The sequence below is a fragment of the Eurypyga helias genome, unplaced genomic scaffold (assembly GCF_000690775.1).
Source record: "Eurypyga helias isolate BGI_N326 unplaced genomic scaffold, ASM69077v1 scaffold4691, whole genome shotgun sequence".
NCBI lineage: Eukaryota > Metazoa > Chordata > Aves > Eurypygiformes > Eurypygidae > Eurypyga > Eurypyga helias.
The window spans coordinates 3,852-19,665 of NW_010228771.1; the positions used below are offsets into that span (position 1 = coordinate 3,852).

A 15,814-nucleotide genomic window follows, 5' to 3' on the forward strand; every position below is an offset into this window, starting at 1 on the left:
CTTCAGCTGGCTTGGACTTGTAGGACAACAGAATGGTTGATTATGTTCCATTATTGGGGATTCCTTGTTGCTGGTGATGGGTGAGCCTGAAAAAACACAGCTTGACTTGCATATCACAGGGTGAGTTCTCTGAAAACGCTTCCTGAAATAGTTATCTTTGAAGTGTTTGTTTTCTTTTAAGAACTGGATTGTATTTTTGATCTGACCATCTGTTTGTTTTTATTTTTTCCTCAAAATATACACTTGCTCAGTATCTCCTTTAGAATCTAGAGAGCTGTCAGGTTTCTTACGGTTTGCAGTGAACTGGTGTAGTCCTAAATGATAGATTATGTTGCTCAGGGTCTTGATGTTAACGGAGAGGTTGATTCTGCATGAGCAGGGTGTTGGACTACCCAAGATGCCTGGATTGGATAGACCTAGATATGGTAGATCGTTCACAAGATGCCTGGATTGCATAGACCTAGATATGGTAGATCGTTCCATGAGCAGCCTTGTATATGGGGAGGGAAAAAAGGAAACAAACCAAGAACTTTTTTGTGGTGTCCTCCCCCCCCCCCCCCCCCCCCCGCATAACACCTCAACTTGGTGATAAGTGAACGGATGTGTTGAAAGTATGGGGTTTGGTAGAATTGAACTAGCATCTTCTGTTATGTTCCTGCAGCTCCTCTTTAGCCCACTCTCCTGAAGACAAGAGGTTCTGGCTGGTCAAGAGTCTCTACTAGCAATTCAAGTTGGCTGGAGAATGGAAGGTGTTGAGTTTAAGGAAGAATGGCAAGATGAAGATTTTCCAAGGTTTAATTTAACATCAACAATAAGCTACCTCTTTATCTTCTGGGTGAACTAACACTCAATACTAGCGTTTAAGTGATTGCCATTATACAGTAGTCCTGGAAAGGCTTTGTGGCATGTTTCTTAATAGTCTGAGAAGGGATTGTTTTGCGTTCATGTGTAAGATAAGTAATGCAGGAATGTGTTACTGAAGTGAAAATTCAGTTTCCTGTGGTGATCTCTTGCAAATACATTGTTTGCCTGTTATTACCAGTGTCTGAATGCCCAAATATTTCATTAAGCAACAAATCTGAGCAAAATTTTTAACAGTTAAGACTGCTTGTCATGCTTGGGCCTACAAAGAATCTAAACCTGCTGACTTCAGAGGCATTCCATAACATGACTAAACTACTTCTGTAATGGATTTAATGTCAATTTTTCCCAAGCAAGAATGACAGGTTTTCTTAAGGATGACACAGTAGTAGCAAGCAATACTTCAGCATTTGTCACGTCAACAGAGGTTGCTTGAATGCTGTAAAGGCATTTTCTGCTACTTCTGTGCTTTGTTTACTGAGAGCTTGAACTTAAGCTTTGAGTAAATTTCAGTACTATCTCAGTGGGGTTTTTTTTTAGCAGTGCCTAAGTCTAAATATTTGGCATTTAGCTGGCTATTCTAAAAAGGAAAAAAAAGTTTTGTAACAATAGTTTCTTTGTGCACCAGGCCCCTGCCAGAGGATGATCCTGTTGAGCCAGATATACTGGCTGCAGCTGGAACAGAAAGTGAAGCTGGTAAGAACATTCCACTCCAATGAATCTGGCTGCTTGCTACTTAGATGGCTGTTTTAAACACCCTAAAACACAACAGAGCTTCTTGGTGTTTGGGTTCTTTTTTGTTAGGCCTGAGGAAACAACATTCTAAATGACATTTTTGTATGTGAAGGTATTATAAATATTTTTTCTAGAAAGAACAGGCTTTTGGAATAAAATGAGATTCTTCATCCTCCCTGTAAACAGACCTATCCAGATACTACTGGACAAAAAAGAATTATTGCTCTCACTTCCTGACCTGTCTTAAAATCTTGGTCCATTATTTGTTTTTTGTGGATCAGTTAGGGCCTACCTTAGTTTCACTCCAAATTTTAGACCTTTGTAGCCTTTAAGAGGCTGACTGAATGGTCAGAGGGGAAATAATACAGGTGAGGGATTTAAAAATTTTTTTTGTTTTGTCTATCTGCTTTACTTGTGGCTTTTCCAGTACTGGATCAGTCACTTCATTCCCTGATTTCAACTGCTGTCTAAATCATGCAAGTATTTCCCTTGTGTCTCAAAGCACCTAATAGTTTCTTTAATTTTCTGTCCTCGCTGTTGTCTGTCACCTTTTTTTTTTTTTCAACCTTACGTATTGTTTTCACCAAATATGGTTATGATGTTACTGATACCTAACAGAAACAAGGTCTAAGGACATAAATCTGTTGCATTATTTGGAATTTGTCATATTTAGTATCATGTCTAGAACAACCCATGGTACACTTTGATACAGCATGGCTAATGGTTGCTTAGGTGGTGGCAGCAGTTCGGGTTGTGCTGTGGACGGTATGGGGGTCTACCACTGTGATCATAGTGTATATGCAATTGAGGAAACTTTGACCTCCAATGCTGTTCTTCTCACAGTCTTTAATTCTTATTCCAAAGATAACTTCGTTTAAATTATGGGCATTAGCTTAGAAGCATTCTGAGAAAGCACTGTGCTCTTCTGTCTTGTTAATATGCTTATTAAACTTGCTTTAGCTTTGAAAATAATTTGCCTTTTTAAATACAGAGGGAACCAAGGTGAGGAAGAAACTAACGGCTCCAGATATTAGCTTAACTTTGGATCACAGTGAGGAATCTGTTTTGTCTGATGAGAGTGGAGAGATTGATTTGGATGATTTAGATACTCCTTCAGAAAATAGCAATGAGTTTGAGTGGGAAGGTAAGTATTTTCTTGCTTTTGTATGATGCCCTAAAATATTTTTTTCTTATGTGCAGGTCAGCTGTTTTTCAGGTGGGAAATAACTGACTCAATATTGCAAGAGGAAGAATATAAAGGGAGTGATTAGAAACTGGTAACAGGTGTAATGATTTTTTTTTTAGAGAGCAAATCAGACCTTGACTGCGTACTAAAGATGCCACAATAGCTGTAACTCCATATAAACATAAGTGAATGAAAACCTCTGCAACTCCGTTATGGAAAATCCTCTGCATTGTATTATGTTTTAAGGAACCAACCTGGGGGGGTGGAATATCAGTGGTGTTTTACATGTATTATAGATCAGTTTTAAATAGAGGTAAACCATATAAAGGGTTGCAGAGTATAGATTAGGTAGTCAGAAATTGATGAATTTAAGGAGTACTGAATGGTATTTTTAATAATATTGTGTAACATCTGATACCATACCTTACTGTGGTGAGAATGACAAAAGGTCAGTAGCCCTGGAGTTTGCATGCTTTCCAGATTGACTGAAAGTGGTAGAAGAGCCTCTATTTTGTGTCAGGGAATTCTGAAATTACTTGATAGGAAGTTAACTTAGCTGCAGCCACACTGGTAGTGATCTTCATTTTAAGAAATTAATAGATGCTTCATCTTATAGGCAAAACTTGGCTGTTACAACAAATTTTATTTGAGGTAAAAGAATTCTGTGTAGGAGTTAAAGCACAAGTTTTAAACTTGCAGTTTAAATATGTTTTAAGGTCCCTTTGTGTAAGCCAAGAACTGTTCTGATGGTCAAACAGTTGGAGTATATAACTTTATGACTTAATGTCTCTAAGTAAACATGTAAACTATTCTTTTTTTTATTCTGGAAATAAAATTATTTTAATTCATGAGTAAACAGGAAGCTCTTTTCACTGTTAGTGTGAAGCACTACCCGTTGTTCATTCCAAGATAGCTTATAGATGGAGAAATAAACGCTCTTTAAGGGTGGGGGAGGAGGGTGTGTGTGTGTTACATAGGTAAAAACATATTGCAGGTGATATTTTTCACTGGGTTTACCGTGTAAAGGGATTTTTCATCATGTTAGTGAAGAATTGTTATGTACGGTTAGTTTTGCAGTGATGTGAAGGAAATGTTCCGGATGTTTGTGCCTTGTTTTTAAAAGTGGCTGAAAAGGGTTTCTGTCTTTTCTTCCTTTAATGCTGCTGCCTTCATTTTCCTGGAAGGATAGTTTCAATTAACAGCTTTGTCTTGGGAACAGACAACTAACTTGCAGTAGGTTTTTCTTGCTTTGGGTAAGGTCTATGCAACAAAGTCAAGAATCATAATTTAATCGGAACAAATTGGTTGAGATTGCTGTCAGCATAAATTTCATATATATTGATTGCACGCACATGAATTAGATTTAATTTCTAATAGATTTGCCTGCATGTCTGCTTGCAAGGTACTGTCAATTTTTTAAATCATGCTTTTATGTAAATCTGTGATCAAGTAACCTGTGTAATCATCTTTGGAGTTAACCACTTTGTCTATTTTGGTGAGATTCGTCAAGGTCTGTGTTCTGAAAGCCTACAATTAAATAGGCTTCCTGCGTGACTACAAATTTGTCATGTACCTCAACACAGAAAATGGCAGTCAATGAGTAACTGCCAACGTATTTTGACACCTGTGAGTTCCTGTTTTGTAATGACTGAAGGAACAAAGTCAGCTGATGCATCTGGCTAAAGAATAATAAAATAGATCAGATAGCGAAGTGGTTAACCTGCGTTGGAATAGATTGTTACTATAAATACTGTTGTAATGGATCTTCAACCTGTTGTAACTTTGGCAGATGATCTTCCAAAACCAAAAACTACTGATGTAATTAGGAAAGGATCACTTACTGAATATACTGTGGCAGAGGAGAAGGATGACGGTCGACGCTGGCGAATGTTTAGGATTGGAGAACAGGACCATAGGGTGGACATGAAGGCAATTGAACCGTATAAAAAAGTTATCAGTCATGGTGGTAAGGATTAGTAGTGTGCTGGAGGGGAACTGTTGAGAAACTACTTCTTTAAGCTGATTTGGGGTGGCACAGGAAGAGCTTTCAGCATAAAGACTCATGATGATTCATATGTTGCAGTATTGCTGCAACAGTCAGCATATAGCTGATTTAATATGTTCTCCCTATTAAACAAGTTCCACGGTGTTCCATCTGAACATGTGTACTACTAACATGCACATATGTAATAAGATCTACTTGTGTACTATTGCCAGTGTAATTTTGGGGGGGTTTAATAGTGTTGAAAGCATTAACTGTAGATCTACTAAGGCATGAATCAGTTTAATGCCTCTTCCCAACTATCTGTGGAGTTTAGGTTGGAAGAAAAGCTGACTATATAAAATGTTACTAAATACAGTGAGATTCTATAGTGAGATGTTGACTGTAGGTACAACATTTGATTTAGATCAACTTCAGGTATTTCTTTACAAGTAGACAAACTTGAAAAAGAAATCTTGAGGTTTTCTGTAACTGTTTGAATCTATCTATATAGAATAGATGTTTGTAAATCTCTTCAAGGTGAATAATGGAAAAGCTTACTGACTCTGCTTGACACTGTGCAAATGTAGTCAGTGTATACTCACCTTTGTCACTACTGCTGCTTTTTTCAGGTTATTACGGTGATGGATTAAATGCCATTGTTGTGTTTGCTGTGTGCTTTATGCCTGAAAGCAGCCAGCCTAATTACAGATACCTAATGGACAATCTATTTAAGTAAGTCATCATCTGCCTCTGAATACTGTGTTAATTTCACATTGTGTAATTAGCCTTTTTATGTAAGGGCAATCACTTTTTTCTCTGTTAAATGAAGCTTTTTATCTTTCAGATGAGGGAAAGATAACAAATAGAAAAGCAACTACATGTGCTTCCAGGGGAAGGAAGAAAAAAATCAATTATTAGAAGTTGCTTAACACTGTTCTTAACTCTGTTTATGTATATTTGAACATTCTTCCTAGGAGTATTTATACTGTATATACTGTATATCCACAGATCTTCACCTGAAAGTTTTCTTTGTGTGTCTCTGCAGGTACGTAATTGGCACTTTAGAGCTGTTAGTAGCAGAGAACTATATGATAGTTTACCTGAATGGTGCAACAACACGGAGAAAAATGCCAAGTTTAGGCTGGCTTAGGAAATGTTACCAGCAAATTGATAGAAGGTAAGAAGCTCTGCAGTATTTTTTTACAATATTCACATGCTCAGTGATAGGCATATTTAGGTAAAACTGCTGTTTAATCTGGTGTCTGGTACCTACTGATTAAGATTTTAATTAAGTAAATTGTTTGGTGTGTTGAAAATATCTTCCTAAGCTAGACAGTGTGGAACAATGCTGCAGGCATGCCTGTCTTTGTATTAGTGAAAATAGTGTTAGAATACTGAATATTGTTACCATGCAGAATATCCTTAAAACATAATGTGTTGATATGATAAGGTAATATGAAGGAGAGGACCTTCATAAACCATTCCATTGGTTGCATAAAAAGATTCAATGAAGCTTATCTTTGGAATGTTATTTTCTTGTCGTTGTCAGACTGATACTATAACTTAAATTTTGACTATACAGTTGTGGTATTTTTTCTGGCAGATTGAAACTTCTCATAATGGAATATCAGAATACTAGATATATGTGACAGTTGATTTTTGCAAAAACATACTTTTTATACTTTAAACCCTTGCTGTCATGCTGCCTTTTTGTTCTAGTAATTATGTCCACTGTTTTAATTCTTCAGGCTAAGAAAGAATCTGAAATCACTGATCATAGTTCATCCTTCTTGGTTCATCAGAACACTTCTGGCAATCACAAAACCTTTTATTAGGTAATACTCCTGAAGCTATTTTTTTAATTGAAAAAAAATTCTAACATTTACTTTAAACTTCAAAAACTGTTTTAATGTTGACCTACTGAAAATTTTCAAGTTGTAACTGTACCCTGCATTTGTTCTTCCACAGCTCAAAATTCAGCCAAAAAATTAGGTATGTCTTTACCCTGGCAGAACTAGCTGAACTGATCCCCATGGAATACGTTGGCATCCCAGAATGCATAAAACAGTACGTTTTATTATTCAAACATGTTCTACACAGGTCATGGTTTAGAACCAATATATATTGTAGTCAGCGATTGGTTTGAATGTAATATGTTGCGTTTAATAAAACTTCATTTAACTCAGCTATATTGCTGTTTCCAGGAGGAGTATCCATGTTTGACCACATTGCTAACTACAGTTGGGTATACAGTAGCATGGCCAGTCCATGTGTTCATGTACAGGGTTTTTCACAGATAATGCCTTATGTCATTACCAAATTACGGATGTGAATTAAGTTTTCTAGAGACAAGGCCTCATTCTAGTTGTTCTACCCCATAGCATACTGAACTGGCTTGTGAGTGAGAAATTCTGGGCATGTTGATACAGAATTTATAGTATCCTCCAGTGTTCATTCTAAAATGTGGAACAAGTTAAAAGTGGTGAAATATCACTTGGGTTGGGATTTCACTTAAAAGAAGAGCTATGGTGGAAAAATGCTGAATCCTTACCCATAACCATTCCAAAACCACCTTGGTGAAGAGGTGAAGGTAACATTGGTATCCTTGGTTTTCGCCTCTTTAAAAATTTTAACGTCAGCACAACTCTGCTCTCAAATATGGTGATGGTACTTCTGTCAAGAGTATTTGTGGCTGCAGTAGTGGAGTAGAAACCATAAACTTGGGTCTTAAAAAAGCCAGATGAAAATACTATCAATTCTGGTCATAAACTGATCAGCCTATTAGAGAGTATAACATAGAAAACCAGTATGCATCACAAACTGGGAACTCCATAAGGAGAAATGGCATAGTCTCAGTGTGTGCACAGAAGGGCACATCCATGCTACAGATCCACCCATCTCCCCCTGCTCCTGCAGGTGGCTGGTTATTGTAATAAACCTTAAGCTGGTATCAGTGGCACAATTTAACTTTTTATAAAAAAGAGAACCGTTTTCTTGTGGGGGAAGAAAGACGTGACAGTGCTTGAAGCAGCCTTGTGCTGTCTTTAGAGTATGATTTTACTGGGCTTTTTGAAGGATGTGTTCTGAATATTCAGACTGTCATTCCAAGTCTTGAAAGACACTTTTCTGTATTGATGAACCTTTTAACTGTTCTGCAACGGCTGAACTTGACTTACGGAGCTCATTCTCAGGCTTCTGTGGAGGGTTGTGTCTGGCTTCAAACTGTTACGAATATAGACTTTAAATTGTAGTGATGGGTGTTAATACTGTACAAGGAGTTGCATTGTATTCATGTGTCATAGTAACTAAATTGTAGTGCCTGTTTAGTGCTTACAAACTTTGGAGGTACAATGTATTTTTTCTTAATTATATCAGATTCAAAACTTGGTATGTTTCTACAAAGTGTATTGACACTAACACCAGTTTGCACCTTCTGTTGAATTTGGCCTTCATATGTTACATTTACTGAAATCAAACTTTTCCTCACCAAGGTATGAAGAAGAAAAGTTTAGAAAGAAACAGAAAAGGTATATTCATATTTTGATTAGGGTTGCATCTAGATACAACTATTTGCACTGCAACTAACTCACAGTTGATTGGCTTGCATAAAGGAATAAGCATTTGTAAATATAAACATGCACTAGTGACTAAGTTTTTATCCTGAAAAGGAACTGTACTGCCTGCTAGTGCAGTATATCATTTAATGGAACTTACCCTGGATGTTCAAATGTATTTGTGAATGGTCTCTATGACTCTGTTACATGAGATACTCACTTTTAAGGGGATACATGGATTCTCAACTGAATAGTCAAGAGGCAAAAATAGTGCTTCTGTATGAATTAATTAAATCAAGTTTCACTGTTTCTAACAAGTGATGTCTGAAGAAAGCTGGGTTTTGGTGCTAAGCTATAGCTATGTATCAGCAGAGATGCAACTCTGGAAGAAGTTCTAATACTGAATCTTGTCTTTTGTATTTTTGGTATTCACTACCTCTTTAGTTATTAACTTGCACAGATGCAACCTAAATTAATATTTTTAGTGCTGTTTGTATTTGCAGTGCCTATGTTCCTTGCTAATAAACATTGGATTTTCATTTTGTTAATTTTCAATCTCCTGCTAACTATTTGAGCTGTTCAGCAGCTGATATTTTTTAAATGAATGGTTTTTTTTCACTCTCACTAACAAATGTACTGAAAGGTTTTGCTACTAACTTGGCTTTTTTTTAATTACTCTTCCTATGAGTACGTAACTGTTGAGGGAGGCTTATTGTTTAAATTGGGCAATGGACATAGGGGGGAACACTGAGAGATTAAAATAAAAGGAATTTCAATTCTTTCTGAAAGCCAGCAGATAAAGCTAGTGAGAAATGATGAACTTTTGTCTTGGAATTTTTCTGATTACACACTGCAATATTATCACTTAATCTGAAGTACCAAACCCGTCAAATTTAAGAAACTTTTAGTACGTATTGAACAAAATTTATGCTTCCTTCCCCCCACCCCAGTGTGTATAATATGGCCCAATTCTATTGCAGGGCCTGTTGTATTTGGGATGCAAACCCAAGATGTTCACACAGTAATGTAAAAACTCTTCTCCAGTGCAGCAGGCACTTTTTAGTGCCCCTGTTGATATCATCACTTATACTACCATCACTTTTTACAAAAGTAGTATGTTCCTAAGTGAAACTTATACGTAAAGTAGAGAGCACAGGCCTTATTTCATACTGAAACTTTAATCAGGTTGAAAGCAGTTGTAGGCATTATTTATAATCTATTTATTACCATTTGTAATAGGGGGAAAGGAGATGTGTTGAAGTTTAGTTACTAAATTTGTTGAGGATGGCAGTAGAAAATCTTTGGCTACATGTAGGAGTCACTTGGAAGCTAGAATGTGATATACTTCTATGGGTTTATATTGTAAACTGTATATGTGTAGCTTGCTTGCATTAGCTTACCTTATTTTCTTCACTTTTTGTGATTAGTCCTTAAAGTCATGTCAAAACATGATTTTCTAAACTACTGCAGTGAGGACAGGGATGAGTTGCAGCTGCTGACTGTGCAGCTGAACAGCTATTTGATTAGGACTCTTGCTTCTAGACAACACTGCTCCAGACCTATTGGGTCCTTACGTACTAGATTCAGGTCTTACAGTTGCTAAAAAGAGCAACAAACTTTCATTCTTATGGATTTCATGGCCTAGGAGAGCTGTCACTGTGTCTATCATTTTGAAAAACTGGCTTTTTATAGTTTGAGAGACAGGAGAGGTAGGTTAGCAATTAGGTGGTTAGACAAAACTGGGCTTGGCCTCTCTCACTTTGGAACTGCTCTTGGTTTTAAAATTAACTTACCTCCATGCACAACTTAGTTTCCAGAAGACACACCGTAGCTTGCTTGTACTGTAAAGAGAAAACATCTCCTACAGGACTTGTAAAGCATTCCCTGCTTTCTGTAAAGCAATAATTTGTTTGCTAGTCCCAAGGCAGATAAAAAAAAAAGGGGCACACAAATGAACCAAAAGAAGTGGTGAACTTTTCCATGATAACTACAAGAGTCTCAGAACTAAATAGAAAAAGTATTGCAGTTAGAGAACCACTTAACTTTTCTTGGTTCGACTGGGGCTGTTACCTTCTTGGTTTAATTACTGTAACATTAAAGGTAGTTCTGGGCTTATTCTGCAGTGTATGAATTCATCAAAGTAGTGCCTGGCGGTGTTATCAAGTTACCTGTGAACTTGTATTGCTGCTTGCATTCATTAATAAAAGCACAGAACTTGCCTCTTTCTTCTGTAGACAAACTTCACTTGCAGTTTTCAAATGTTTCCTTTCAAATACTTAGTTATTTAAATGTTTTCTTAACAATTTCAGTTAAATTTCTAGGGGAACATAGGAAAATATTTAAAATAAAAGCATTGCTGTGACTGCATTCAATAAAAATCTTAATATTTATGTACTAAAACTTTTTTCATGTAAAGGCTTTGTGGTTTTCCTCTTAATCTTACAGTTTTTGCTTAATATAATGAGCTATCAAACTAAACTACTTCTTAACACAGTTTTAATTTTACTGCTTTCTTTGCTAAGCAGAGTTGACCAAGAGTTGAATGGAAAACAAGAGCAGAAAAGTGAACAGTAAGTTTGGAGTCCAAACAAGACTGAAGAATATGCAGATGGAATGATCCTATTCTTGCTCCATTTACAATGCATTCTGTGTGTGTATATATAGTATATAACCTGTTGCAAAAGGTGCTTAATTTTCTTGGACTAGCACACAACGGACTGCTTACTGCTGTATTGGTTTGTCTTGACTTTAATAGCTATGTTTATGTAATCATTTTATACTGCTAAATGTCAAACCCTATGTTTTCAGAGGATGTTCTTGCAATTGTTTATCTAAATGATGCATGTTCTTCAGTAAAATATTTATATACCTAAATGTTAAAGGAAAGAGATAATATATATTTTTATGAGCAATATGTTGTGTGTACCTTGTGAAGGAGTTCCATTTGCAGGTGGACAAGGCCATAAGTTACTTGTTATTGTATAAATCTGTTTTGCTGTAAATGGTCAAGTGCATTTCTTGGTTGTCACAGAGACCTAATTTGTTTGGATATTAACAATCGCATAATTGTAGTCTTTCACGAGTGTGGAGATTGTCATTTTTGTTCACATACCTAATACAAGCAGTACTCATTTACCTCCCTAGAGTGATCTTGAGCTTTGGTGTATTTTAGTCAGTTTCTCAGAACGTCGACCTGCAGTTCTGTGAACTGAAGCCTAAGCCACAATAGAAGCTGAGCTGTTTCAATAGTAAGATATCAAACCTTTCTCAATTTAAGTTGCAGATTTTGATTCTGCTTCAGTAAATGAAGGCTGTCCCGGCTGTCAGTAGGAAATGGCTTCATTGCAGTACTTCTTGGATGAGTATCTGATGTCACCAGGAAGAACTCTAGTCATATGCAGTAGAGGTTGGGAGTTAGAGGTGTCCTACCCTTAATATCAACTGTGTGCAGAGGTATGGGGAGTCTTAAGCCGCCTGTGTCATCCTTGTAGATGTAAGATTCATTTCTAAAGCTCTTAGTTTGACACATGATACCAGCACTAATTTACCTGAAGAAAAAGTGCTTTAGAGAGTGTTTTGTTTTGGTTTTTTTTCCCCCCCCACAATGGTAGTACGCTTCTCTCTGTAAGAGGTGTACTTGGACACATAACTCATGTGTTTAGGTTTATCAGGACAACAATAATGCACTGGTTGATATGCTGTAAAAATCTGTAATGTCTTTTGTTAATAACTGTTCTTTCCTTGTAAGGACAGGTGCATGCAAACACATCCATTCAGGAGCTGAGCAACATAATATTGTAGCACATACATTAAATCTACACTTTTGGTTTTTATTGTGCTCAATGCCAAATGTCTTAATGCCAAAAATATCAGTTCTCAATTGTATTAAAAGTTAGTGTTATACAGCTCTCTTACTAAAAAAAGTGAGGTTGTGTTCAGCCAGATTACTACCTGACGTTGATGAATAGCAGTCAAGAGCATTAATATGCTGGATGTTCTCTTTCAACAGGCAGTGCTAATTGCAAGTTGCCTTGCATCCATTTCATCAGGTTTGCATCTTCTCTGAAAGCAGACACAAATGTAAAGTTTTTTGGGGGTCATCTTAACTCCTGCTTCAATTTTGATGTTGACCTAGATTTGATGTCAAGTTTCAGCTGGTCAGCAGGACTCTTACAGCCTGTTTACTTCTGATACTTGCACAGTGCGGTGTGTATGAACATGGAAACCTGTAGATCTTCCTGATTTTTACTGATTCTGTGTGGGTCCTAGATATTATGCATTCTGATCATCTCATTTCAGATTTTTCCTAATTAAAAAAAATATTCTTCTCACTAAAATCATATTCTCAGTGGAAGGATTATAGTTCTATATATTCAATTGCTTCCTGTGTGTATAGTGCAGTACCAGTCCTCTCTGTAGGCCATATTACCAAGTGACGGGGTTGTGTGTCTTTCCTGGTGGCTGAGTGATTGTACAGTTTCATGCTGCAGTAGTACTATTTCTTTTGGAAATATGTATGTGCTTACTGAACGGTTTGTTTCTCTAGTACAAGTTTTTGTGAATGAATATACAGTACAACAGTTCTGTACCTAAAGATGTGCAGCTTGAGAAACAAGTGTAGTAAAGAATTGTTCCCCTCTGACCATCTGCAGCTCATTTAGTGCTGAGGTGGATGTTTACAAAAAGTAGAGAGGTCCCACTGTTCTCTTGAAAACAATGGGTAACTTGCCTTTTTAAAAAACCTATAACATAATTTAGTATATTTAAATTATTTAAAAACATGAGAAGTCATAATGTCATAGTTCAACAAAAATTATTTCAAAATTTGAATCACTTTGGTAAGAAACAGTATTGTAGGGAATTCACTTTTCAGTGGCACTTCCTTCTAAAATTTAAGCTTCTGTTGCTAGAGTATAGTTTGAACCATGACAAGAAAAGATCATGTCATGAGTCACTAATTTGCCTTTAACTTGGAGGTCTCATTAGTTTATTTATGTGTATATATATGTGGTAAAAGTTTGTCAGTTATCTTTTGTTATTACTGTGTGCAACTGAAACAGATGTTTGGGCTAGTAGCCCCTCTGTGTGTGGATGTGATGTTGTGAATTGATTTCTGTAACAGGGTAAGTGTTCAGAAATGGCAAATATACTTTGGAGGAAGAGTAGGCTCTAGATTGCTTCAACCTTCTTGATACTCTGTGTAGTATGGTAAAGCCATGTTCTGTTGGAAAGGAATGGAGAAGGATGTATAAGGATGTAGTGCTGAAGCAGATGGAAGACTGAGGTTCTGGGATGTTGAAATGGAGACTTTTTTGTTACACAAAGCTTAGTACTAGTTAGAATAATATGTAACCTTGTTCATGGCAATGTAGTTTAGCATTTTTTCCTTTATTTTCAGTGAACAAGTTCCTCTTGCTGTGAGGAACTCTGTACTGAGAAACAGTAGCTGCATTCTGAATTGCACACAATTAGTATCCAGCCTGTATTTGTCAGTGTGGTTCAGCAAGTTCGTTGCATCGTACAATTAAATGTTCTAATGACAGCTTAAAACCTTTCAATAGTTAGTTTGTGTGAAACTGCAGGATTATACTGCATGTTGGTGGTAATGGAGTCTTTTATGAAATGACCTTGAAGTGTGTCATAGGGAGGAGGGGGTGGCCTAGTCATATCTCAGCTTCAGTGGTGTCATCTACTGAAATGTCTATAGTTAACTGAAAATAATGGAACTACATTGTGAATGGATGCTTTCTAAACGGAATGTGTCACAAAGAAAGAAGTTTCCGGGTGAAAAGTGTATTTCTTCCAGTGTCAAATTTTTGTCTGTGTATCCTATGGATTTATACAGTATTTATTACATAGAAAGATGGCTTAAATGCATTCTTATCAAAAGCTGTTGTCTTTGGAGATGACTTTAACTCCCAAGTCATTCCAGTCTCCCTCAGAAGTCTCTTATGAGGAACAGAGGGGAAAGTGATGATAGCTTGTGTGCTTTTTGTAACCACAGAAGTCTTAAAAATCTTTCAGTGAAAATTCTTACTTGATCCTTGTGGATGCAGGTCATTCCCTAGAGGATTTGTTTCACTGACTGGTTGTCAGAGACACATGAAGTAAGTGCTTTAATTATACTTTTTAAGGATACCTTGTCTTAGAGTAGCACTCTGAAATATAAGGAATATTTAAATGTTCATATTCTGAAACATGGATTTTGCAGTTTTTCTAGTTTCAGAATTGTAAGCTGAGCTATGTTTCCTGTATCACATCTTGTTCCCGATATTGCGCGACCAGGAGAAAAGGGCATTTGTGCAAGAGGGTGCAGTCGTGTTACCATTTTTTTCGTTCCCTTCAAGCGTGACTGAGGGCAGTGATATTGAAGCCATTCTTTGCTCAACTAGGTCTTTTTTCAGTCTTCCAATTTGGACTGCCCAGATAACTAAACATATTGATTGCCCGTGCCTTTCCCAATTGAAAATTATCTGAGGAGAAGCTACTGGAGTGTTCTCAAAATGTCAGGTTCTTACTTGACTGTGCTCCTTACTCTCACTTGCTCAGCTGCTAGTTAATACTTCATAGACTAGTAATTACAAAAAATATTCGTGGAAGACTTCCCTAGTGGTTCTGCAGTGTTTCTTATTCTGTCATCTGAACAAAGCCCTTTTTAAAAGAAGAAAAGCCCAAGTGTGGGGTGCTCTGCCAGCTGAATGGGAGGCAGAAGGTGAAGACCTTGGTATCAGTAAACGGCAATGTGATGTGGGAAATGGCACTGTTTAACAAAATGAGGCTGCAGTAGGCATACAGAAATGTAGGTTGTGAATCATAATAACTGGCCTAAATTGACTATTAATATTCTTCACAGATGTGACTCTCTTGCCCCTCTAATACATAGCTGTCAGTACAAGACGTCACCTACCTCTTTCTTAAGAATGTAATGATCCTTTCTTTTTAAATGAGCTTCTGTTTGTGTTCCATGGTGTCATGGAGTAGTGTGACAAACACATTTCTGAATGTGCTAGCTGTCAATACTTACGGGACACTTTTAAATAGGGGAAAAAAATAAATGCTATATGCAATAAATACCTTTGGAAAAGATCTGAATGTTTCATTTTACTGCTTAGGAATATACTGGTGATTTGTGAGTGTATGCACCACCCCCTGCCGCTTAAGAAGCAATTTAACGTTGGTTCCCAAAGCATTGTAGGTGCCAGTTCACTAGTCGCAGTGCACTTGATTATTTGGAAAATTTGAGTGGTTATTGCGAAGGCTTTTGGCAGTTGGTGCTCGTTGGTGTATCGTGTTAGAGGAAAATGGGCTAAAGGGGGACATGGCTTTTGGTCACTTGAATAGGTAAGATGAACCTAAAGCCGCACGTACAGCCGTTTTCAGTGTTCGTTGTTACCCAGGTTTGAAGAGTTAACCCTGAGCCGCTGCAGCTCGGATGCGGTGGGGCTGTGCCGGGGCAGGCCGTGCTGCTGCGCATGCTGCCGCTTCCCCGGGCGC

At 37.1% G+C, this 15,814-nt stretch overlaps 1 protein-coding gene across 1 annotated transcript; it reads left to right on the forward strand.

Annotated features, from left to right (window-relative positions):
• The first annotated feature begins 742 nt into the window (after positions 1-742).
• BNIP2 (BCL2/adenovirus E1B 19kDa interacting protein 2) lies at positions 743-11,436 on the forward strand. Its single transcript, XM_010160119.1, has 10 exons — positions 743-792; positions 1,490-1,557; positions 2,588-2,740; positions 4,572-4,748; positions 5,396-5,498; positions 5,812-5,943; positions 6,515-6,601; positions 6,735-6,833; positions 8,258-8,293; positions 10,846-11,436. Exons 1-10 carry the CDS (start codon positions 743-745, stop codon positions 10,892-10,894), a joined length of 954 nt encoding a protein of 317 aa, XP_010158421.1. The 3' UTR covers positions 10,895-11,436.
• Positions 11,437-15,814: the final 4,378 nt, after the last annotated feature.

Bases quoted from the DNA above. Each gene is read 5' to 3' on its own strand.
- BNIP2 (XM_010160119.1), top strand. From the start codon at position 743: ATGGAAGGTGTTGAGTTTAAGGAAGAATGGCAAGATGAAGATTTTCCA. The intron at 793-1,489 runs GTTTAATTTAAC...TTTGTGCACCAG, and splicing joins CAAGATGAAGATTTTCCAAG to GCCCCTGCCAGAGGATGATC. The intron at 5,499-5,811 runs GTAAGTCATCAT...GTGTCTCTGCAG, and splicing joins CTAATGGACAATCTATTTAA to GTACGTAATTGGCACTTTAG.